The 27,088-nt window shown below is 40.9% G+C and overlaps 1 protein-coding gene across 1 annotated transcript in view; it reads right to left on the minus strand.

Annotated features, from left to right (window-relative positions):
• LOC103774683 (receptor-type tyrosine-protein phosphatase F-like) overlaps positions 1-27,088 on the minus strand; it is a gene marked incomplete at its 3' end in the record, with an annotated part of 196,689 nt that overhangs the window by 140,227 nt on the left and 29,374 nt on the right. Inside the window, exon 2 of the mRNA XM_008942105.1 lies at positions 15,068-15,229. Coding sequence (XP_008940353.1) covers positions 15,068-15,203 — 136 coding nt within the window. The remainder of the gene's footprint in view (positions 1-15,067; positions 15,230-27,088) is intronic.

Below are 27,088 nucleotides of genomic sequence, written 5' to 3' on the forward strand. Positions count from 1 at the left end.
GCAGCGGTGACAGCCCCGTCCCCACCGCTGTGGCCTGTGGCCCTGGCCAGAGGTGCTGGTGGTGCACGGCGTGGATCGAGCAGGACTGTCCTGGACGACAGAGCTCGGTGGCAGGGAGCGGTGCACACGCACACAGGCTGGGAAATGGGATTCATTAATCAGGCTCCAACTGCTCCACTTCACTAGAAGGGAGCTCTTTACAGACACTGCCTCATTTATTTATTTTTTAAATGCCTAGATTAGTTTAGTGTGAAGCTGTTGAGAGAGATAATTTGTCTGAGCAGATGATCTATAGATCACTGAATGAACACTAACCAGGATCTTGCAGCCCACAGAAGGAACCCACTCTGCGCTCTCCCATGGCTGCACTGCAGGAAAGAGGAAGAAGCTTTTTTCCTAAAATTTAGCCAAACGCACACCGTCCCTGGCAGTGCAGAGGTCAAAGCGTTGGCACCTCTTACGACATGCTCAGCCCTGACTGCAGGCAGAGCAGCAGCCTCCGCTTATGGAGAGCAGGACCCTCAAGTCAGAGGGAAATCAGCAAGTGATAACTAACCTGGCATTCAGCTGGGGACAGGCATTTCTATCACAAACAGCCTTTTCGGCTTGCATCTGTGAATACATGCATATTTAAAAAATAAATTATCTTCCATTCAGATTAGTTACTAGAATATCTCTTTCTTTGCTGAAGCAAATTTGTTCCTATGGTTGTATCTACTGCTATTCTGGGACTTGGTATTGTCTTCCCACTATTGCTGCAGAAAACGTTCAGCAAGTAATTGCACAGTCAAGTCCTTTCACATAATTTTCACTTTGACAAGAGTAATTAAAAAAGCTAAACATCTTGAGAAGCAATTGATTAGGTCTGCAAGCAAAGCTCTGTTTGGCCAATCCCGAGATGTACGTGTACAGAACAGTAAGCTTTCACTAAACACAATTTGGAACATGTTCTTCAGTGTTTATGGTTTACTATCAGATTCTTACAAGGTCTCTTTTTTACCCAATTCTTGTGTTATATTCATATATGTGCTGCACATACACCATACTTGCGAGATTTGGGAGACTAAACCTTTCAGAACATGTTAAAGAATATTTTTCTCCCATCTCCCATATTTGTACAGTCTAAGTTTGGAAATGGACTCCAACACCTCCCATCACAGGAACAGATATTTTATCACTGAATTTGAAAGACTATGAATAGAGACGAATTCTGAATTTTTGACATTCTATATACCTGTGCCACAAAAAAAGACATTTCAAAGAGTAACCCTATGAAAGGGGACACTCTCTGTGATATGATGCTGAATCATCAGTATGCTTGCCTTAAAATTGTTCAGAGTCCTCTGTAACAGGATTTCTAGTAGCATTACATTTCGAACTATATAATTGAAGTTATAAAGTAAAGGGCTCCAAAATTACTATAGATGTACAAAAATAATGAGCTTATGAACAGTAATGAAATGGAAACTCTTGGAAGCCTGAGGTTACACACAAACTTAAGAGATGCTCCCTGTAATTTCTTTAATAAAGCTAACAATTCTACTCTAAAAAGAGAATTTGAAAGGGTTTGGTTTAAATCACTTCCTTCTCAATAAGTTTTTGTCAGTTACTGACTACATATTTGACAAATTGTCATGAAATCTGCAAAATATAAAGCTAATGGGAACCTGCATCAACAATGAATCAGAAACTCCATCCATGCATAGAGGAGAGCAGTCAAACAGCAAGACAGCACCCAGTGCCACCTGATGAGAAGGTGGTGCTGGTGTTCTTCAAAGCCAACAGCTCTGGTCTCTGTGTGAGTATGGGGCACTAGACGCAGACTGGAGGACAGGTTTGTGGCAGAGGTCACCAACACGCATGAACAAATCTTTGAATAAATCATAGAATGGTTTGGGTTGGAAGGGACCTTGAAGATCATCAAGTTTCAAACTCTCTGCCATTGGCAGGGACACCTCCCACTAGGATCAGGGTGCTCAAAGCCCCATCCAACCTGGTCATCTCAAAGAGAGCTGGGCAACAACCGATATCCAGTGCCAGCAGCTCAGACTCGAGTCCTGCTCTTCGTAGCAGCATCCTACACCATTGCTCCAGAAAGAATGGTAGCCCAGGGCCCAAAAACCAATTTCTTTGGTACGGAAAGCAAAGGGTTGACCTAACCTTTGTGCGTGAGTTAAATGCCAAATCTTTTGAGGAAAGTCAAAGAACTGTGAGTTTACATAAGTAGATACACTGAAAGAAGCCACAAGAAAGTTTCACACATTCACAAATGTGGTAATTTAGATCACAAATGTAACAAATTAAACCCAACTTGTTAGCTAATAGGATATTTAATTACATACTATGAACGATCACTTAAAGATTTGGGAATTTAACCAGTTATTTTCAGAAGGTGTGAAACATTTCTGAACACAAGGGTTCTTTTACCATGTCAGCGTTGTCCTCCTGCATCTCCTTCCACCTTATCTTGTTTATAGCTCTATTCAGTAATAGTTTTTACTTGTTTCCTTGATGTCTTAATTTCCTGCAATAATACATCTGCCATGAATAATTAAGCAACGCATTTGCTGCTCGCTGAAAGCTGAACAAGTGCTATAAATCAGCTCTGGGACCCTCTGTCGGCACAGACACAATCAGTGATCTGCTAACATTGGCGGGTTTTTTTTGCAGGTAGAGAAATGGAACACAAACACCTGAGGAGCTGCTCAGGAGCACCAGTCTTACTCAGACTGCCACTAGTATTTTGGAAGAGCGCTTGTCTGCATCTTCTCTTAAGTAGCAGGACTCCAGAGCCTGTTCTAGTATTTTCCTGGCGAGGGGCAGAAAACTTAAATGGACTACGTTCTTCACATTTACTCATTTCTTACTTTCTCTTGTTTTCTCTGACTTCTCTGCTCCATAGTTAGGAGAAGAGGAGACAAAGATGGCCTGAGCATGCATCATCCCCTTCTCTGCATCAAAACTATGGGCTGCCATGGGTTCTTTGCTGTATTTCCACCTGTTTTCTCCTTCTGCCTGTGGTTCAACACACAATACAGGCTACAGGGCAGTAGCGAAGCACTGAAGAATCATCTGTAGTCAGGCCCATTACATTCACTGAAGGTTTATCTTGCTGATTCACATTCACCCTCAGACAGCTGGGCAGGCTACATTTCTCACTTTTTTTGTATATGAAGACTGATGGAAGATAAGAATAAACTACAGAAACAACAGCGATAATGCTTTCCTACAACACTTCCACTTGCATGCATATCAGGGGAAAGAAACAATAAACCAACTTTCCATTACCAGAACAGCATCACCTTTTAATTGAAACAGGGTTTACAGTGCAATCACTTTCAAGAAAGCTCAGCTGCAGTGTGTGAGCCTCTCCAGCTTGCCAGAGTGGGCACAACAGAAAACTAATCAAGCCCAGGTATCCAGTCAGGCCTAGGAAATGTCAGGGTGGCCATTAGGATTCCACATCATAATTTGAGAATCTTCCCAATTCACTAGAAAGTGCAAAGCCTCAGAAAAAAATTTTAAAGGTCAAAATATATAACAGTTCATCATTAAATTTCACTGCAAAACACCCTCACGCAGAAACAAACCATATAATGTTCTTGGTTTGAAATCTCTTGACAACATATTGTACATATTTTAAAAATGTAATGCTTAGCAGCTGCACTGCCACTCTGCAGAGTTTGCATATATAGCTGTGATATTACCATACTCTATTATTTGTAACAGGCAACAGACTCATTCTTGGTCTTGTGAAAAATAATTGCAGTTCGAAGCCAAAATCTGCAAAAAACACCCCAACATTAACGGCTAGATTTTCCAGAATCCAGGAACTCATGTAATGGCTTGCATCTTGATTTAAATCAATTCATTAAAAAGACAAATTGCTTCTGATCTGTTTTTCGAAAATCTTTCCAAGAAGTACATTACTCTTCTGTGAAACTCTCAAAATGTTCAAGTGGGCAAATAGCTTTTTCTTAACCAAAACAATATGCAATGAATTAACCATAATCTTTTAACGTGAAGCATGAGACACTCCCATCTCATACAGTCTTGGGACCCCGTTCACGGGATGATGCATAGCTGCTCAGAAGAAGACTAACCAATGGAAGACGTTCACTCTCCTGGAGTGGTCCAACAGGTAGATCCTCCAACCTGCTCTGCTCCAGTATGTGCTGTGTTATAGAGTCTGGCACAATCAGAACAGCGTCATTAGAAATACTTGACAACCACTGCCGAACAGCAGACACATTTGGTGCTATGACAGAGATAGGCTTTTGTGTGTCAAAAATGTGGGTCTCAGAGCAGACAACTACCTACAGATAAGTACATAATATATACAGAGAGAAAGAAACAAGCCCAGAACTAACTGTTACAACGTGCAGAGCTGAATTAATCCTATGGCTTCAGAAGATGAACTGCATATTGTAACAGGCAGCTGAAAGACCTTTAGTCACTGCACCAGATACAGGCAAAAAAGATAGCAAACCTCTGAGGGTTCATGAGGAAACCACATACACAGGATATTTTTTAGTCTCATTTTGTTAATGGTATAGTCTCTACTTTATTCTCCCCATCAGCAACTTTTGAGGAGAGCTAGAAAGAGAAGGACACTGAGGACGACTAAGGGCCTGGAAAACACTTTCACACAAAGTTAGATGGACGAGAACAATTGTCACTTGAGAGGAGGATGAAAAGGACAGGATAAAAATATCAGAGTACCAGGCAACCTAGAGAACACAGACTGGGAACCTGTACTTTCCTGGTTCATAAATGAAGACAAAGAAGCATTCAATTTAAGAAATAACACTGGCAATTCAAAACCTGTATGAGGGAACTCTTTCTGTTTGTATATGAGGTTCCAGAAATTCAATTCAGTGCTCAACAATCCTTCATGTCAGCAAGCATTGCTCAGTGCCTGACCTAACCTTCCTAGTTGCAGCTAAAGCACATTATTTCTTCTCCAAGCACTGGACTTGACTGACTTCTCCTAAGTTAGCCCTTCTACTCTGGCAGTGGGATGCTTAAGATGAGATGTTGTTTCATTGGAGGCCTTATCAATATGAGCAGAGAAGAAAGACTATCTAATGTGTCTTCAAGATAGTACTCCTCATTTCTGCATATCACTGTGATGTTTGTCTGTCTCAAACCAGCATGGTGTTCACTCCTTTAGCGAGGCAAGACCTTTTCTGTCTACCAGCTGTCTAGGAAGTTGTCTCTCATTTTGTATTTATGTAGCTGTACTCCTATTTTCAAACATCTATCCACATTTCTCCTCATTAACATGCATCCTTTCAGACACGTTCTCCGATTTGTAAAGACCATTTTGAATTCTAAGGGTGTCCTTCAACATGCTTGCAGCTCTTCCCAGCTTGTTGTTCCCTGCAAATTTAATAAGCATGTTCTCTATTCTATCAAAGAGATCATTACTGCAAATGCTGAATGCTACCAAACTGCCAAATACCCACCCCATGAGCAGATGTTTCACAAGAAAAAGTCTCATGAGGGAGCAATGAAAGCTTTACTAAAGATAAATGACATCTACTGCTTCTCCATTCACAAAGCCTATTATCCTGTTATTAAAGGAAATTGGATTGATCTGACCTTGACAAATCTAGGTTGGACATTTTATTCCCTGGCCCATGTGGATATAACAATATTTAGAGTTGCTGCAATTAGTAATGTTTTACAGAAGCCGTAATAGAAGTCCAGCTTCTTACAACAATTTCTAATTTTATACAGGAAACGGGAACACATTTGGGTGGGATGAGAAAAAGTGAGAGTACAGGCTTACGTTGGGGCAATTTTTGGATAAATGGCCCTTGAGCTTGAGAAAAGTCCAGCAATTATTATAACACAAAATAATCCATAGTCTTTTCTGAAATTTGACATAAAGCTAGAAAACACCATGTGGTGTACTGCATACTACTCTTTACATGTTAAATGGAGTTTCCTAAATTCCTCAAAATTAGACAGGAAACTTGTCACACAACATACTACACATTAAAGACGATTCCAGAAACGCTAGCTAAATTTGCCTGAGAAAAAAAATGCTTTATCCTCAGCAGAAGGCTGCATGTCTAATTGAAAAGACATTGAGCAGTGCATACATGCTGACTGAACAATACATATTCCCAGGGATTTTGTCTTAACATGTGAAAAAACCCAAAATAATACTATGCTCCTAAAACAAAGGCATATAATTCCACAGCCATAGGAAGAGAGGAATACCTTGGCATTTGAGAAAACAAACAAACAAACAAACTTGGGCAGTAAAATATGTTAAATGTTTCAAGCATTTACTAAGGCAGAATCAAGGTTCAACAGGCATTGTCAAGAAAGATATGTCCAAACCTTTGTGGCCCCCAGGACAACCACAGAGCAACTTTAACAAAGAAAACCCTCTATTTGCACAATTGCCTCAAGAAATAGACAAATGCACTAGAAGAAACTCCATGATGTTGATGTGAATTAATTCTCTCTGCTCATGTTGCAGGCTATGAACTGTAGGATCTGGAGAACTGCCTCTGCTGTGCACCTCTGGGTCTTCAGAAGGCAGAGATGAGAGCAGCTCTACATCACAGAAAGAATATACAGCCAATTTAGTTACACAGAAGCTCAGACAGCATCCTTTCACTCATATGCACTTAATGATTTAGCATGAAATCCCCTTTATATTATTCAGCAGCTTATTTTTCTGTGGGTCACTCCCACAAATCAAGTTCCATTTTGTCTTGATTGTTGAAGCACATCTGTAGTAACATCAAATGTTTTCACAGACATTTTAGACTCAAGACCTACGAGAATAACACCACAGTTTTATAGGGTAGAAAAGAATTTTTCTTCTCTCTTTGTTTTTAAGAGCATTCAAAGACAGTTTTTGCAGAAGATGCAAAAACCAAATGTCCAACTCATAAAATACACCCCCACAACCCGAACTTTGGCTGAAGACCAAAAAGGGCACATTTCAGCCATGCAACAAACTCGTAAAAAGCTGAAAACAACAGGTTATAACTGAAGAACTTTGTGTAACCCCTGATAAATTGTGTGTAATGGAGCATAAAAAAGTATGTTGGAAGTCTAAATACAGCATGTATAAAAAAGAAATCAGCAGCCAGGACCATTACCTGTTACACCATACAAGAGCTAAGGAAGTCTTTCCAGCTCTTGGACTACCTTCATCATCCTCCCGAAAGCCATACTAAACTCTTTGTAGTCAGCAAGCCAAAAATGAGAATGCTGCCAGAACAAGGCATTCCAGTCCTTTAAATGAGAACATGAAAGTGTTTTCTCTGTTTTCCTCTGCAAATTTTACTGATTCCCCCCTGCTAGTATATCCTGCCCCATTTATTTAATGTCCTATAAATCAAACTATGGTGAATGTACAAGATAAGTTTACTTCTCTAAAGGTTTTCTTGAATCCTGAAACTACTGAAAGCTTCTCTTTGATGCTAAATAGGATTAAAATACAGTCATCTTCATCATATCAGTATTTTAACTGGTTTTGGTATTTCACAGGATTTTCCTCACTCATCATTCATTTCTTCCAATGAATCTTTACTCTTGTAAGTTAAATACTGTAGAGTATACCCACTGTATAAGTACAATATACCTATAGTAAAGGTGGAGTTGTTCAGGGGTAGAAGGCCTACATAAGGAAAGCTACTGAACATTTTCTGTCCTCTTTAAAATGCCTATTACAAAACAGTGTTTAACAGAAGTAACACAACAGTTGCATTAATAGCTGAAGTGAATTCAGCTAAAAACAAATCCAAAGAAAATACATAGGTATTCTGCACTCTGATATTTAAGTACAGAGGCTCAAAAGTCATTGTCTTCTCTACCCTAGGTGGCAACTAACTTGCAAGAGCTTTTATCAAAACAAAAATTTAAACAGTAAATAATACAGACAGCAAAGGATCATCTGAAAAGCAAAGCAAGACTGCAAGTTCATTCCAGCCCATAGAATAGGAAATAGAATATATTCTGTAATTATTTCTTTTTAACACCATATGACTGCCCTTATTATTAAGGCTTATTATTATGGGGCATCAGAGAAACGTAACTGACATTCAAGGCAAGGTCTAACATTTGAATGCTGCAATTCATATACAAACGTAAAGTCATTGTCCACTATAAAATATGCTTGGGTTGAATTTAGTAGTCATATGTCAGTAAAGTGTGCAAGGCAAAAGACATTTCTATGACTTAAAACTTCCACTAAGTACCCTACGATATTTTCGCACAAACAGCACAAATGAGATTTGTCTTTGGCACAGACAAAGCACTGTTTCTCACAAGGGGCTAAATACAGCATTCAATTAAAAGTACACCACTGCTTTTCAGCTACCAACATAAAGATAGACATCTTACCAGAGGAAAAGCATCCATGAACAGATGCGCTTTTTTTCCTCCTCCTTCTTAAGCCAAATATGTTCACCATTAAAAACGACCAACTATCGTTTTGAGCAAACAAATTTCATACTCTTGGTTGTTCACAGAAATGAGCTTGATCACCTTATATTACAGCATCATTCTGAAGCACCAGTATAATGAACGGATAATCAAAGAAACGAAAAAAAAATCACCCCTATTACCACTTCATTGCTTTTTACATCTGCTCAGCTGAAACACTGAAAGTTCCAGCAGACCTCATACTTTTCCCCCATCTGACGTCAGTACTTCTTGTAGCAAGCAGCAGCAGACAAACCATATTATTTTATCAGTTTCCTGGCACTCCCTTTCACTTGCTAAGAATGTCACCATCACTACTGTAGGGCATTTCAAATATCTTATTAAAATACTCACAGCAGCCTTTGTGAATTGTCAAAACTGATTAACATCTGGGAATAAATGCAACAGACCTGCAACTACATTCAAAAAGTAAAGGGTGAGCTTTAGAAAAACTGGTATTCAGTTAGGAGCAGCAAAGGAAGATGACCTGTACAGAATTACTTGGATCACTGAATGAGCTGGGATCCAGAAAAACGCAGTTTAATGTACTTAAGGGCAGATATTCATGAGCACAAACTCAAGTCATACTGATGAAAAAGGAGTCTGCATCCCAGGAATCAGAGGCTCAGAAAGGGACTCAAGGCCATTGTGGAGCACCATGTTCCCAGCTCAATGCTATGGGTGAAGGGGCTGAAGTGCCGCTTCTCTTCCTGGCCCTGGTCCCTTGATTTAAAAACCCAAACAAAAAAAAAACCAAAAAACAACAAACACACACATACTGAGAAGTCTAAAATATCAGTAACTATGAAAATTACCCCTGAGTAAAAAAAAATAAAATAAAAAAATCAAGACCAACTCATTTCTCTACAACAAAAAGGACAAACTTTCAGCTTGTATAACTCCTACGCTCTATCTTGCTTCTTGGGTAGATTGCATTAAATAGCAGGAGCCTCCAGCCTAGCTGACAGGTTAAAACATCCAGTGTCAGAACAAAAAAAAACTCATAAATGACGCCTGAAATAAATACAGATTTGTACAAGTAATGATTACTTGCCATTTTTACAGATCACATAGGATATGGGTAAATTCTCTACCATTTAGTCTTCAAATCATGATTTGATGCCTCCTAAAAGCTATCTGTGAGCTCATCCACAGCTGTTAAAAGTAGATGCAGAAATTACTAGCTGAAATTATACAGCCTGTGCTATGCAGGTCAGAGCAGAAGATTTCTGCTGATCTGATTTCTGGCCTCAAAATCTAGGAATCTACACTGGAGATAAAATTTGAAGCAGGTAGTTTTACCAACCCAATAAGCACACTCTCTTTTAAAGTGCATATATTTAATATAACACCCCCTCAACATTTGCCCCTGTGCTGGATAACTTACATGGACATTTAAACGTGGGAACTCCCTCGAGAAAGCAAGAGAGTAACTGGCTACATAGCCGAGTCTGAATGATGCAAAGGGCAAGTGAGACTGCTTAGACCTGCAGAGCAGCAGTTAAATGAGGAGTAAGAAACAGGAGAGTAAGTTAAATGAGGAGCCACGGTGTAGAAGCAGAAGTCAGAACCTACACTCTAGTCTTGACACAAACCACTGACCTCAGGATCTCCATGAAGACTGAAAACATGCTCAGAGATGCCAAAGGGCTAAACCCAGAGTAAGCCTGTCTGAAGTTACTACAACAGCTCTCTGGGCTCAGAAGCCAGCACTCACTGAAGACTAAAAGACACCAGGAACAGATTTGGACTAGATGACCTTTGGAGGTCCCTTCCAGCCCAGACATTCTATCTCTATATCCTCCATAGGTCTTTTGTACTGACCATTGCTGGATGAGGGATTTGGGGCTAGGGAGACCTTTGACCTAGCAGCTGATGTTGATTGATGAATGACATTGGCTTTGACAATAAATAAAAGAGACAAATGACAATGCTGTCACCTGTTGTAGGTAGTTACACAAATTCACATGACTCTTGCAAGTGCTAGAGATGAAAGAGGCATGGCTATAAATGCAGAAAAAGATCTACTGTCTACTCTATACATGCTGTTTGCTCTCACAGTATCCCTCCCACCTCTATGCCTGCAACATTTCAGTTACAATCAGGCAGCATTTAGATATTTTATGGAAAAGTACAGAATCCATTTGTACTGAAATGTGTATATGATGAGTAAGGACATCAAAAATAAAGCTGCACAATAACTGTGGTTAATATTTCAACCTGTCTTTTAGTGATGCAACTCCAATGTCTCAGGTACAGGGGGTTTTCCTACACAATATTTTACATGTACTTTTCACCGATGGAATCTGTCAAGCTAGTCCAGGTAGCACTGCAGAAAATTAGTATTTATCTGTGCTGCAGGACCTGGATCCAATCGTACTAATTACACCTAATCACTACATGCAGTGTTTGGGGACAGACAGGCAAACAAGAAACCAGAAAGCAGAAACAGATGCAAGGCACCAGCAGAGAAGCCCCAGGTCCAGCTTTTGGGATGAGGCCCTGCTGCCTAGCTCTGCAAAGTGCCTGTTTTCCAGACTTGCACAACAGCAAGTCTGTCCCTGCAGGGTAGCCCACAGCAGCTTCTTGGGAGCCGAGCTGTTGTTGAGGCATCACTCAGGTTATGAAGCAAAGAAGGCAAAGCTGAAAAAGGGAGTTCACACCTGCCACACTATTCCTGGGTCCCAGGAACACAAAACAGTAATGGCAGGCAGCAGAGCTAGGGCACAAGGGGAGGCCAAGTGCTGTATGAAATGCTCCAGCGTTCCTCTGTCCAAAACCTCCAGATGGCACTTCAGGTGCAATGCAAAATCCCTGGCAAAGGAGAGTTCGCCTGGAGCTGCCCCTCAAGAAAGGCCACGGGTACTCTTCAAGATCTTCACAACTATCAACATCTCACCTTCCTGCTTTATTTTTTAATGTGTATCCTCAATCCAATTAGCATCCAAGAAACACGGGGAAAAAAATAAAAAATCTGTGCGAGATACATACCATTTGGATATAAAGGAACTATCCTTAGAAGGAGCAGGGCAGCCTTGGGACACTTTGGATTTAGGGTCCTTGTTCACCTGAGGTGGTGAGAGCCTCACAAGCCTCAGCTCAGTGCTGCAAACTTCCCTCACCCTCCTAAAAGCCAAGTTTGTTCTATCTTTAGAAATCAAAAGGTGCAAATTGTTTGTTTACCACGTATCACTTAACAGGTAGTTGGCCTAATACTGCCTTAGTTCCTTCCTTCTACAAGGTCACTTATGAAGTGGTTTTCTTCCTTAAGCCCTTTGAAATTCCGCGCAAGACAAACCAAGATGTATTTCAGTGAGAAAAGACTCTTGATGGGTCACCTAGTCTCTTCCTTTGGCTAATAGAAGGTGTGCCCAGGACTTCAAAAACAAAGTCTAATTTTTAAAAAAAACTAAGCCAACAACAAGACACATTGTTGATGACTTCTGACGTTGGTATTGATTTTTTCCTCTTTTCTCTGTGTTTTGTTTTCAGAGGGAATTTTTTTCTTTTTTTTTTATTATTAGAGTAAATGACATATTTCCAAAAGCTGGAAAAGAGCATCTTTTAGCTGGCAATTGAACTGAGCATTAAATGAAATCTGCAAAGCCATTTTCCCATGCACAATCAAAAGCTGACAGACAGGGAGGCACAAAGTGCATAAAAAAAGCACACAAGCAAGCTGAGGGAGAAAGTGTAGAACAGCCATCTGATTCAGCTCCGAGCCGCTCTTAATGGAATTAGGGTCACCCTGACAGAAACACAGTCAGATCACAGAGAAAATTTAATAATTTCTTCCTGCAGTCTGTAAAAGCCAGGGAGGATTTGAAAGTGTTTTTTGCAAAAGTAGCGCTTTTGCGCCCGCCGTTCAGGCACATGTGCCCCTTCCCGCTCAACCTTCTCCTCCCAGCACCCCACCAGAGCACCCCAAAAGCACCGCTCCCTTTCTGCTCAAGGGAGGCACCCAGTGAGCTCCTCTTCTGCATTTAACCTCTGGATGCCCCTTCAGTTCCCCAGCACTGACATTATTCACAGCTCCTGGGAGCGCAGTCCCAGGAGGGGCGCCGGGGCGCATGCCTGGTGCGAATTCCACTAGGGATACACACTCGGTCTGTTGTATCTGGGCGTTACCACCCAGCTATCTGCCAGCTGCCTAATTGTCAGGGAGCTGCGGCAGCCACGCTGAAAGGTGTTGTGACAACAGCAGCTCCAAACGCAGCCGGGAGGGGTAGGGAAGCCCTGGTTGCGGGTGCTCCCCCAGCACCTGCCCACCAGCCATGGGGCAGTCTGCTGCCAGGGATGCAGCACAAACCACCCCTCCCCAGCTCTCCTGCCCTGCCCTCACTGATCCTATAAAAAGCAATTTCAGGATCTGACTACAGGAATTCCAGGGATTATATCGTGAATCCATGTAAATAAACTTTGGAGCCAATAGGATGCTTAGAGGACTCACAAGAGGGTGGCATACAGGGTGCTCCTTTCACAGCATCCCTCTCCAGCTTCTGCAGTAAGCTCCCGTGTACCTATGCTACCATATCTTCCCCTTGTCCTTCACTGTTGTCCTGAGCTAGGACTCCCCAGTGCCACAGTCACTACTGTATCTTACCCGTCTGCATCACTGACGGCAGGACACGAACCACGCAGGGTCTGCAGACGGCTTTTTCACCCCTGCGCAGGCACAGAGCAGGGCCCTTCACACAGCACCCTGCCACTGACTTGGTGGCAAGATTCAGTGAGGTAAGATAATAGAAAGGCTGTAAATTGCTAAATACATGGAGCAAGACTTTCCATTCCAGGAAAGCCTCCATTCGAGGAAAGCCTCAGTTAATCCATAGTGGCTGTGACAGTTAAAAGGTCATCGTCCTCCAGACCTGCCTTCCAGATTAGGAAAAAGTAATTCAGACTCAGTCTGCGCCAGAGAAAAAGGCATACATACAGATATGCTTCCTTCTCAAAACAGAACTGTTCCACATCTGAGACACCCAGTATTTGCATCTGAGCCTGTGAAACAGAGCCAATTTTGTTAAATTTAAGCGTGTCAAAGTATTCCACAAAATTAGGAAACCACATCTACTGCAAGTTATCTGCAGGCTAAGAACTGTCCTAGGACATCTCAAGCTCCACCAGCTTCTGCATACTTGATGGAGTGATGTTTTGCTCCTTTTCAGGGGCCAGGATAAACACAATGAGCCTTGGGGAATTTTTATACACCTCAGAATATTAACGATACACCTCTCTGTGCCAGACTCCAAAATGGGCTACATTGTGCAGTCATGAAGTGATCTGAATAAACATCTTCCAGAAGCACCAGAAGCCAGGGAAGAAAGCTAAGGAAGGAAAGAACTGCTGCCCCCAGTTCAGCTGGGCAGCTCAGACTCATACAGACTTCATGCTCATCCACTGCCCTGCTCAAGTCATCCCTAGTGACAATAAAAACAGTGAACTTGTATCTTTCTTCACATCCCTCCATTCACTCTTCTCTCCAGCTTCTCTAAATTTACTCCTCCCCATTCAATCAAGAACCTTTAGGACCCCCAATCTATTTTCTTCGTTCAGACAGGCTCCTACCAACATGTATCAAGATCTTCAGCTTCCATAAAGCTACATCCTAATTATAAGCCTGGTTACCTAAGCTGTAAGGAGAAGCAGATGGCTGGTGGCAGCTCAGGAGGCGCATCACGGTTATGTCTCTGCTCTGACTCAAGCATCCCAGGAACCCTGGGTACTTTCAAAGACAGAGTATTCACAACTGCCAGGGTCTACAATGAAAGTGCAGACTTTCAGATGCTGAAAAACTGGTTACTCAAAAAAATCAGGGTAGGGGGATGAAAAAATACTTGGGGACAGAAAAGCAAATACAAATGAGTTATGAAAACCAAGGCTATATGATATATACTGTTTCCTGCACTTTGCTTAACTCATTCAATGGGAAATTCCTACTTGAACGTATTTTCAGTAGTTCACCACCAGCCAAGTTTCCTTCCTCTTGTCTGCCCACAACAGTGCTTTGTGCACAACTTTCTCTTTAGCTTGGATGGGGCTAATCAAAGCCAGTCACAGCAGCACAGTAAGACTCTCAGGACAACAGGCATGGACACAACAGCTTAAAGCATGACCACAAGGAAATGTTTCACTCCAATTCTGCTGAAATATAGGAGAGCTACACCAGGAAGTAAAAAATCTCACATCCTTTTCCCAACAGCTCTCAATCACCTGCTGACTCAAGAAATATGTCTTAATACCACACAAATTATGAATGCTGATAAAAGAACAAGGAAAATAAAGTAACAGGGATTACTGTGACCCAAATACTTCTCTCTTCTTCCACCCTCAATTTTCTTTACTCATCTGTACTTGGTAGAAATCAAATTGTCAGGTTTTGATCTTCCAGCTACTAGAGAGACTTCCTGCACTTGAACAAATAGTCAGCCTTTTTAGTTCTGCTTGTGACCCTTCACATACATACTGTTCACCTGCATTGCACGCATTAGAAAATAAGAGGGGGTGGAGCGGTAGGGGTTTAATCCTCAGTTTCCTACAAACCAAGAATGTTTAATATTTGTTGAAATAAATTTTGCAAGATATTCAAGCTTTCCAAAAACAGAATGTTACTTACTGTCTGCTCCTGCTAAAGGCAGCATGAAGCAGCAGAGGATGGCTGCTGGCACAGTGAGTCCTGGGAGGCAGACGTTAGGCACCATATTCCAAAGCAGAGCAAGTCCCCTCCAGTCTGAGGCAAGTGGGCAGTACATCCAGTGCTACGGACACAGACTCACTCCTGCAAACCAAGAGAAGAAGAAAAGGAATACAGTCAAACGTGACACACATTAAAAGCTGATATGTCAAATTACTTTGTAAAGGCAGTTACAGATACTTTTAAAGGGAAATTTAACTGTCTTTCCTGCTTGAGCAGCAGAGCTCCACATTGATGTCCTCAAATCCAACAAGCTGTTTTCAAGGGTCATGAGGCATAAATGGACACCCATCTCCAAGTTTTATCTTCCTGTCTGGTCTCTATTACAGTCTATTAATACATCCTTTAATTGTTCTTGTTCATAACAAGTAGTTCTGAACTTGCATGTTGCAATACAAGAAATAGTCTTAAGCTCGTGTAACTCATCCTTATCCATCTGCCCAAGAGAGACATGCTTGATTGCATATGTAGGGCTGTTTACAGCCAAATACATTTTAAGCATAGCTTATCCCATCCAGCTGGGCTGCTGTACACCAGACAAGTCTCGACAGGTCCAAGCAGGAGAAACAGAAGCTGAATTTAACTAGCTGTCAGTTCACAGGGCTACCAGAGTCACAGTAGAAGGTTATTAGGTGAAGTATCTATAAACAGACACGTTACCCAAAGCAAACACCTGAGCTTCTATCTTGCAAAAATGGAGAGGACTGTCTAAAAGGATAGGGGACTGGCTATTCCTTCCTCAAAACAATGCACATTATCTTGGAAATTGGCTTAACTTGGGCATCTGCTTGGTTATAGAAACACAGAAAATTCCTTGAAACTCAACCAAAAAAGACAGGTAGTTAAATAGGATGCAACTTTCTGTATACCTATATTCTTCACCTTTTCATGAGAAAAGACTCATTTTACTTTCATCTGAAGGTCCAAAGTCTGCCTGTTAAGACAGATTTTAAAGAGGCTAGCAAGTCCCATTCCCTCAAAGTGAAAATGCTCAGGAGGGACAGAGGCTCACTCTTTCAGTGCTGGGCATCTGAACACAACCTTAAGAGTAATTCAAAAATTGATGAGATACCCCTTTACTAAGCTGCAAGAGTTACCAAAAGCTGGCAACACAACACTAAGAGTGAAAAAAAGTCTCATGCTGGCAGATGCCAGCCCAAGCAGTCCCCGTGAGTGTCCTTGAAGCAAAGAATCTGCAAGTGCACAGGCTGTACGTGGCATGACCCACCATTCTTACTTGTGTTGGCAGACATTGAATAAAAGAGACAAACAACACATTTGAAAAAAAGAAACAAACATGCTCAAGACTGCTCTAAACAAAGGTATTTCTGCATTTTGCTGGGCTTTTGGAAGAGAAAGTGTGCTATTTTTGGTTGTGGGTTTGTTTTGTTGTTTTTCCCTGAGAACCACTGAGCTTTTGATGGAAGTATCACATGCTACAAACATATTTACATCTGACAAAAATGTAGTGCTCAAAGAATGCCAGCAATGACAGTGCTGAGGAATCCACAAGAAATCTCAAGAGAATCTACCTAGGCAAATATTTACATCACATTGTACTAACAAACAGCAGATCATGATTCTTCTCCATTCTGTTACTGTATTTGCACAGTAAATCTTTTCACATGTTATAACATCACACAACACAGAGAAATCTTTATTTATGCAATGTCTTCTACAGCCAAGACATCTGAAAATACTTTACAAAATAACCTAGTTCTAACCTAGACGCAGAGAGAATACTGATCATCTCATCCGGCTTTTATTATCTCAATGAGAAAGCATAAATCCAAGTAAGCACAGCAGCAAGATTTTGAATACTGCAAGAGAAGCTCCTCGTACCAGCAGCACACTTAATTCTCTTTGTTGCTCTCCAGCCTTCATATCCTCATTTATCTCTCACCAAAGAATTACTAAAAGCACTGTTAACAGGTCTTACACTGCAGAGACAGATACAGATAGTTGTATCTTTATACCTGCATAAGCTCTATTCCAGTGGGAAACTCCATTCAGTCCCAAAGCAGTTTCCCCAGTGTTAGCGAGCTCTCCAGATAGGGCCCACACAGGAATGGAAAGAAGTGCTGGGATTAAGAGTGAAGATTATGTCTCTAAATTCTGCTTGTACAGTGCTAATTTGTGCAGTCTGGAGAAGCAAACCCACTGAAGCACACTTTAAGAAGCATTATATCTGGGCTTAACTGCAGCCAGAATCTTAAGAGGCTACTCTTCCTGGAGGAAAAAATCCACACCAAGGGTTGAAATTACTGTGTCAAATTAATGATGTGTGTCAAATTCTCTCAGATTAGGACAGTGAAAAAATTTTACAGGTGGTGCCGAAAATATTTTAGGTATGTATCAGACCAGATTTGGGTTGAAGAGGTTTCCGAGAGCTCTCCCTCTTTCATTCACTCCCACTAACAACAAAAGTGCCTGGTCTAATGGTGTATCTTGAGTGCAGATTGCTCAGAAGTCATGTGAATGGTACCTCCACAGCCCTCAGTCAGAAGCAACTCTGAGGAACGCAAAAACCTCAACTAAAGAACAGATCTCAATCTCTCTCAATTTATTTCTTTCAGCAAATGTGATCAAGCTTCTCTCCAGTTTCAAGCTTGACAGATCTATAACTTTCCTCTCAAGCCCACAAGATACATACTACTTGCATCATGCAAAACTGATGAATTGTCACAGTGACTCTACCAGATGCTTTATAGACTTGATCTTTTTTCAACTGTTTAGTGCTCTATAATAATTTACCATCTGGTAGAAAAGCCAGATTTTCTTATGCAAGACTGCTCTGTCCCTCCAAAGTTAATAGAGCACCTCTGGTCCTTAGCAGGATCAAACTTCAACACTTCCTCTTTCCATAGCTGCTCTGCCTATGGAAAAGTTGTCTGCATTCAATATTTAAAGCCCTTTAAATCGGCATGGTTTAAAATTTTATCAAACACAGTAGCTGTCATTCCCTTTTGAAATTCAAAATAGGGAAAAGCCTCTCCCAGTCATTCAGCTCTCCCCTTTTCAGAAATGAGGTGCCTTCCCCAACATGACAACCCAGTAATCAAGGCAAGGTGACAGGGTGTTAGCTGAAGCTCAAGTTAACCCTTTGAAGGGCAGTGTTACTCTGACAGCTTTAAACAGCTGTCCTGAAACAATGAACCAATGCTAAAGCTTTTCCTTCCTGGGGTAGAAAGGCAGTCTAAGACAGAAAGTAGCTACAAACCAGAAAATGTTGGTAAATTTTGGTAATGAGCTAAAACATATACAGAGTCAGTATTGCTTTGGTAAAATCCAAGTCCAACAGCAACAAACCAAATAATGCTCTTAAGACTCTCAGTGTGTCTTCAACCCCAACAACCTCGTGCCTCTTCAGGCTGCTGGAATTATCTCCTGTGCACCAGATGACCTCAAGTCCCTTCATTTGAAGGCCTCCTTTAATCTCACTGCTTTGGCTAGCATCTTACAACTAGTATTGCATTTGGGAGCCCAAGACACGGTAGAAGGTTTTTCAAAAACACACATACATTTTCATTACCACTTCTACATCTGGTCCTGGCAATATTATAAACTCCAGACCATGTAACCCAAAAGGAGGCTGAGGCTAAGCACTCCAGATGGCTTTGTAAAAACAGCTTTGAGTTCAGCAAGCACAACTCCTGCCTCTGTGCCAAACTCAATGTTAGAACTACTAGTTTGGCAGAAAATTAGAAAGCAGGGAAGCACAACCAAAAAATAGCAAACTTCATTTAAAAATAGCTGATTCTGCCATGGGGCAGGTGGATGGAAAAGAGGCAGTCTTGAGAACATTTTTGAAACCTACATGGTTCGATTCTTTCAGACAAGCAGAAAAAGCTGGACTCATTCAAAACAGAGCCAAGAATACCAACAGCTCATACGGTACTAGGAAATTCTGGCAATAAGCATGTCCCACAGGAGATGGCAAAGAGATTAGAAAAGGCAGTCAACTTTAAAGAGTGAAGAGGAATTTCAAACCAGCACTGAATAGTTCATGTCCTCTATGAACTCTTCCGGAAGCTAAACTGAAGCAAGTGTCACGTGGGTCACTTGCCATGAATAGCATAGTGAAGAGCAGCATCCCCAGCATAATCCTGCCCTTCCCAAACCAGGGACAAAAATATTGTACTAAAATCACTTTCTAAGTTTAAGCTACTTTGCATCTCAAAGTATCTAACAAGTCAGCATAAAAATGTTCCCTCCAGGAACCCCCGTGGTATGTCCACAGAACTGCCAGGTTCAGTTGTGTGTGTGATTACTGACACTGCATTTGCTGCGAAACACGGTTAAGAGACTCTCTAGAAACTTAGAGAGCAGGAAGATAAACCCAGCACACGAGCAACGAATGTCCTTATCTGACCTGGAGACGTAACTATCTTTTCACAAAGGAACCTGAAACAATTGTGTTTGCTTTTCAAGATGGAAACTTATGAAACATTCTCAACAAGAGCCCCAGGATGCGGAAGAGAAGATACCACCTGGATGCCACCCAGGCAACAAGGGGCTAAAACTGCATTAGCTTCTCCCAACTCTACTGCATGTGCAACACATAACCAAAACAAATTTTTCTTCTGGACACCTGTCCCCAACTTTCTATTTCATACAAATACCCTGAAAGGAACTGGTGCTCCACAGGAACCCCAGTACTTTGAGGTGTCACACAAAGGATGGTAATTAAGAACTGACAGAGCAAGAAGGGGGCATGTGCCACACAGAGAAATGAGGCAGCTATTTATTCTATTAAAAAATAGGAAAAATAACTGGCGTCAGCTCAGCTGCTTCATTCTGTATATAGCACTTCATCTGTGTTCTGAAGGAGGAAGGGGAAAACCATGATGCACCATATAATTCAAGACCATCATATCGCACACATTAAAAGTTGCAGAAGCAGTTACACACAAGTTAATGACTTTTGAATGTTTCACTCCACTACATTAGTATTCCTTTAGCATAGATTTCTTTGTGCTTTTCTGTTAGAAATATAATATAAAGAGACTTAGGGAGTACAGCAATATGGCCAAAAAAGACAAAATGAGTCTCATTTCACTCCAAACTCCCACATGCAGGGAATGTATTAGAGAGAGTCAGTGGGGAGATATATGAAGATGGCAGTGCTAGCATAGATTCAGGGAGGAACTTTGTATGAACTTGCAATACAGTAAAAAGGCCAAAAGCTAAAGCAACTGCTATATGTACAAAGTTATCACCTCCAGGACTCAGGTGTGAGCAGGCCTAGAGCATCAGTTTGAAGACTCTCAAACCATCTGGAAAGAAAGTATAAGCAAAGCAATTCAAGAATGAGGAAGGATAAAAACCTCTGTTGAGTCACAAGTGCTAGACAGACTGGCTAAACAAGATTGGGATTTGATAACCATCTGCATGTACATGAAGGATACAAACACCAAGAAAGGAGTGGAGGAGTATAATTAGCCACAGGCATATAACCATGAGTAATGGAATGAGACAGAGCAAAAGAAAATGTATGCTGAATACTCTCACTAAACTCTCTAAAAAAGAAAACAACAAAAACGAAACACAGAAGAGAGAACAGACCTCAGCCAGAAAATGTTTGGATGTAAATTAAAAATGGTGTGAGGAGAAAAAAAAAAAACAAACAAACAAACAAAAAAAAAAAAAAACCAACCACAAATATACCAGAAAACAAAGCAACAAACAAACAAACAAACAAACAAACAAACAAACAAACAAACAAACAAACAAACAAACAAACAAACAAACAAAAAAACAAAAAAAAAACAACCACAAATATACCACAAAACAAAGCAACAAACAAACAAACACAACTCAATAAGAAGCACCCCAAAATATCTCATAGTCTAGAAAAATAAAACCCAATACATAATCTGAACAGAGGCAGATTGGTATGGGGAAATATATATAATAGCAAGAATGATTCAGAAGTACTTCAAAAAGATTTCCCTTATTTTGGAAAAGCATTAAAAAACACCCATGTGTGAAGACTTTAGCAATGAGCTTGTCCAGCTACAGACCTTTGTGATCCTCAACATACAACTACGACTTGACCCAAAGTGAGGAGCAAAGGGAGAGAAGCTTTAAAGCAGGATGCAAGCACAGCTTGGATACTCCTGTCAGCCTTACTGGCTACATTTGCTTCTGAAGATATTAGTTTTTGAAAGTGTTATTTCCTGCAGACAATCCTAGATAAAAAGGGGGATTTTTTCCACTGGAACAAGGATTATGAAGGGCCCCATTAAATAACTACGGTGATAAGTCAAAACATCCAGTTAAAATACAGATCAGCCTTGAGCCTCACAAGCCTAGCCATCATTCACAGGGAGCACTAAATACAGATTGCTGTAGATCACCCTGCCCAAGTGTATAGGATCTTAATGCCTGCTGTAAAGTCTTCTTAAAAGAACTAAACCATTGCATATTGCCCTTTCAACAGAGGGGGTTTACACTTACAGAATAGGCCCAGCAGGGCAACCAGATGCACAGATTAAAGATCCAGGGCAGTAGAAAATCCTACAAAAATTAAAAAGAAATACAGCTATTCGTGAGCTATCAGCAAACTTCACTAATGCAGAGCAAAATGCTCATGAGTCAGCCACTTCCACAAAGCAAGAATTCCCATGCATTCCGTACAAATTACTACACACAAAACAATATATTCTTAATGTAAATGATTAAGCCTTCACAGGCTGCATTCAGCACAATGGAAAACAGCATAAAGATTAGAATCACAAGATACTAAATCCTCTCCTGTAAACGCCGCTCCTTGGCATAAAGTTCGACAAATTCGGGGTGAGGAACAGAGGGTTTTAAACTGAAGAGAGGGAGAGCTGAGAAACATGGTCCTTCTGGGCTTGCTGCTTCCAACACACTGCAGCCGACTGCTACATTCCAGACAGCTGTGGTACTGCTGTTCCTGCATCTGGCCCCAGCAACGCCAAACAACGCTGGTTCTGCACCTCTCCCACTGACAGAACAGGCAAAGCAGTGCAGATATAAGACCCAATGAGCACCAAAATTAATTTTAACCAAAACAGCAAGAATGCAAATGATCCATCAGATGAGGGATAATCTGTCCTTCCTTCCCTTTATGGATTTGCATGGTGTCTACTGGCTTGAGACCAAATTAAATCCTAAATCAACCCTTATTCAAAACTAAAGCAGTTTTGTCTAAGAATGCTCTAGTTCTAGATACATCTACTTGGCTTCATTAGCTGCCTCAGCGTTGAAATTTTTTCAGAGACCTCCTGGAATCCGATCAAGTTGTAAGCCCATTCTCTGGCTTGGACATTCCAAGCAACTACTGGAATGGTTTTCCTGTGCAGAATCCATCAAAGTTTGACGCTATGAGAATGCAAACTTTCAGACATTGCGTTATTTTCTCACTAATTTTTGCTTCCACCAGAGCACAGGTTATGTGAAGAACTTTATTCAGGAAAAAAAACAGTGGCTCTTTTTCATTAAAAAACCCTTATTCTTGCTGGAAGTTATGTTTCACATAATATAGCACACTATTTGGGTCTGCTCACTTAATGTTTTTCAGATAAATAACTTATTCCAAATTTGCTTTTGCCAAGACCTCAGTTTCTGAAGTTCACTTATTTTTTATATTTAGAAATGTTGGGCACAATACTAGTACCAAGTCTTCACAACTTTTTTAGCAGTTAAGAAATGATGCAAAGTCCTAACTTTCCTTTTTGACAGTACCCTTCTCTTCCTTAAGTGTTGTCTTTAACCTCCCATTATCCAGTAAGACCAATTTTCACATAACACAATGGCACTGATTTGCCTACATTATTTTCTATGTACAGTTGCTAGTTCTTCAAAGTCCACCATGGATCTTCCAATTTTCTTTTTATACTTATTATACCTTATACACTCTACTACTAATACCTAGGATTAGGATTTCCAAGTTTTCATCTCAAACACCTTCTCAAACCTGCTATCTAGCTTGCTTGAATTACCCCCAGCTTTGCTAATTTAATGGCTTTTCCCATCTTACTTTCTCATGTTCTGCTATCGGTTTCAAACCACATCAAGGAACTGCTCACTTCCCTCCCCCCTCCTTTTCTACTCTTATTTGCTCACATTTTAATTTTAGGAATGCTTTGAGTAACTTGTTCACTTTCTGCTAAGTTGTCCTCTCTGAAGTTCAGCATCATTCTCAACATTTTGATCATCTTTTTGGCCCCTCTAAGCTCAATGACAGTACTCATGCACTATGCACATCATAGTCATGGCCACTCAGGAGCACATACATGAAGATGCTATAAACAACTTTAACCTTGCTGACTCAGCAGCAGCTTGACAAATACATGGGTGGTTAAATAATGCTGAGCGACTACTTGTGTCTGGAGCTATTTTAAGCCAGGCACTGCAAAGTGTGCACGTTCTGGTGACAAAACCTCCACCCACTGTCTCGCAGCTTCTGTCATGTTGGTCCTGCTAACAGAGGATAATCCTTCCCCACAGGTCCACCAAGCACCCCTGAAGCACCAAGTCCACAAACACATCTTGGCTGCCATCATTTCTGGTGCGGTCGCTACCCATACAGGAGCAGAACCACTACATCAGACTGGATCCCACTCCTGGCCAGCCCAGGTCAGCCAGCACAAAGACTCTCCTGGAGAAGACAGCAGCAAGCTGCCACAGGGCTGGCTTCTTCCTAACGTCATCATTTAGCAGACAACTTATGCCCTACTAGAGGGTTTATATATCTAATTAAACTTTCTGTAATTCTCATCTTGTGAAACTATGAATGTTTGCAATGCTAGAGTTTGGAATTATTCTCTCCTAAAGGGTTCTGAAGTTAATTATATCATAGTTGTTATTACTGTCTTAACAACAGACACTGCTTGAACCCCATTATTGTGTGTGTTACTGAGGGCTAAAGTAAGAATAGCTGCAGCTTTGGTGTGCTCTGGAGCTAGCCTTTCCTACAAACTGCTTCTCTAACCTTTGCCCAAGCATTATGTATGCTCAGTTTATATGCAGGTAGTTAACATAGCCCGGTAGGGTAAATGGGTTTATTACTTTTATTAAACTGAATTCTCTCCATGCACAATGCCCCCAGAATCCTGCAGTCCTCTGGCTCTGGAGGTATCTGGCTCTTACCACAGACGACAGCACCCAGAAATTCCCTTCACAACTAGTAAGCAGGAAGCATGAAAGCAAAATATCATGCAATTGTCTTCTGTATAAAAAATAAAAGCTGTTTCTGTAACCTATAAAAGAACCAAGATACAATCAAGCTTATTGTAATAAGATGCTGAATTGATGATTACTCCTTTTTTTTTTTTTCCCCTTCTACTGAGGTCCCCTTGCTTTGCTTGGGCAAAAGAGAACACCTTCTGAGGTAGTATAGTACCCAAGCTATATTAAAGAAATGTAAATAAAAATCAAGCCCTAGGTATAAGCTAATGATTCTTGAAGATTAAGAAACCAAATTCTAAATGAAGAAATCCTGCATTAATGGTAGCAAAGTCAGTCTGAACTCTGACTCAGTCCAAAAAAATACAGTTTCTCTCCTTCAGTAGCACTGCAGGCTAAAAATTAAATTCAGACCTCTTGCATCACATTCTGTACAGTAAGACACACAAAGCATCTACACATCTGATTTTGTCTCGCTCAGATCTGAGGCTGTATGTTCAAAACAGTTTGATGGAAGAAAATCAATTAATATATTTTACAAGTCTCCTTTGTTTGGCAGATCAAAGCAATAGTTTCCTAGTTACTTCCTGGCTAGAGGGACTGAGATAACAGACGCATCAAGGCTGCAGCAAATCCAACTCTTTCTGGACAGACCAGCTATCTTCATCTTTCACACCACAAAGCAAATCCCAGGACCCCACAGAGTCAAACAGGCCAAAACCCGTTTCTGTGCTCACGTTTTCATGCACGCGTTCTGCAAGTAAATTCACATGCGTAGAGCATACACAAGAGCTAAAGACTTAGAGGCAGCAGACAGGAAGGCTTGATGTAGCTGAAGATCCATGCTGCCTGCCATCTTATCAAGGATGCACAACCTCACCTGCTTCAGATTAGAAAGATGAGAAAAGGTGGGAGGCTAAAAATACTCTGTACATTTTAATGTATCTTCAGCAATTGCTTCTCCCAGTCTCAGAAATAAATCCAAAACATAGAGCAAAATTAAACAACATCAGCTTTTGGGTATGTTGGCGACATCATTACCTCTGCACATTTCTTGCTGCTCCCTGCATGTTGTGAGGTCCTGTACTTACAGACCCTCGTCCACTATAAAAATCCATGCTAAACATATGTGGGTTTTTCTCTCAATATCCAGCATTTTTTTTCAGTTACTAGAAAAGGCATGCTTTGCTATCCAAGGGAATTGAGTGCATGGCACCTATACAGCTACTTCCAATGGCTTTGGCATTTCTACACTCAAGCATGGCACAGACATACAGATAGGGGATATTCTTCAGCCCTCAGTGTAACTCTTCTCCATGACAGCCTATGGCTCCAGGAGCTTCAAGTTTTGCAATTCAACCTTAAGTAAGATATTCAGAAGAAAACAAAAGACATTACTATAACAATTCTGCTTCCACAAGACAGTAGCTTGATTTTCACTTTTATAATTCAATCTTTAAAATTCCTTCTTCCCAAAACTTTGAGCATTTCCTCTGTATCACAGTCAGATCTTACAACTGTGTTCTCTTTACTAAGAGAATGGTCCCATGCTAATGGCCTGAGTCAAGATAAATCTGAATCCTAATGAAAAAAAATCAAGTAAAAAAAAAGAAAAAGAAACAGAAGTACCTCACAGAAAACTGCCCTTTTGTAATGGAGACTTCTGCCAATAGCAGATGGAAAGACCTTTGAAAAATAAGACATCCCATATGCTGTCTGCAGCAACTTCCTAGCTTTGCTATTGAAATTATCCACTCCCTCCTTCCAGGCCATCACCTTTACATGACCTTGAATAAAACAAAGATGATAATACATAATGTGCCACTTCTTGGAATACCATTCAGTAAAACCTAAGGAAAGAAAATTACTGCTAGCTGTTTTTCCCAATCCATCCGTACATTAGTGTACTGAAATGCATACTTGGAGCCATCAAAATCAAATTCAATGTACATTTTACAGTACTTAGGAGGAAAGCTATTTTAATTTTGTTAGCTGCCAGAATGTAAAATCCTAAAGGCAAAAAAAGCTTCCAGCAGAAAAACAGATCTTAAAGGGGAAAGACATTATGTAACTTGATGGGGGGGGCGGGGGGGGGGGGGAAAGGAAAGTTTAAGCAGGACCCGGTTAAATACAGCTCCAAGGAAAGAAACGTGTTCCTCTAAGCATGGCTGATACTGACATGAGGCTAATGACAAGAGATCCAGCACCTTGTTCATCAAATCCAAACGTATCAAATTAACAGCAGTGCAGAAAAACTTCTCAGCTGGGAAGAAACAGCTCTGAGGCCCTTAGCAATGCACAAGGAACTTTCTCCAGGCTTTAAGCATTTACTTTTGGATATGTCATGCCACCAGATGTCCCAGCTTTTTCTTACCTGCAGACTAAGGCATCAAAGTGATTTTGATGACATTCCCTTTGAAAGCTTGTCTGCTCAAAGGCCACCATTCTATGTACGTCACTTCTAGACATGTGCTCAGCCCATTAGTTAAAGCGGACCTTAGCCAGGCATGAACAGAGGGGCAGTTGTACCAAATCAGCTAAAGCACACAATACCATGTTTGTGCCAGATCTATACTTTATTCCGACTACAGAAGGGTAGGACAAAGTTACCCCCTCAAATTATTTTGTATCAACTTGAATTGCCAAACCATACTTGCAGTAGTACGGCACTCTGCATTGCATTAACTAAGGTAGAGTCCTGATCTGCTAATACATGACTCAATATAATGGATTTTCTAAGGCCCAAGGCATCTGCTGCCACTTGCTGAAGAGCTCTTCTCAGTGCAT

Source organism: Merops nubicus, unplaced genomic scaffold (assembly GCF_000691845.1).
Source record: "Merops nubicus isolate BGI_N331 unplaced genomic scaffold, ASM69184v1 scaffold1276, whole genome shotgun sequence".
Lineage (NCBI taxonomy): Eukaryota > Metazoa > Chordata > Aves > Coraciiformes > Meropidae > Merops > Merops nubicus.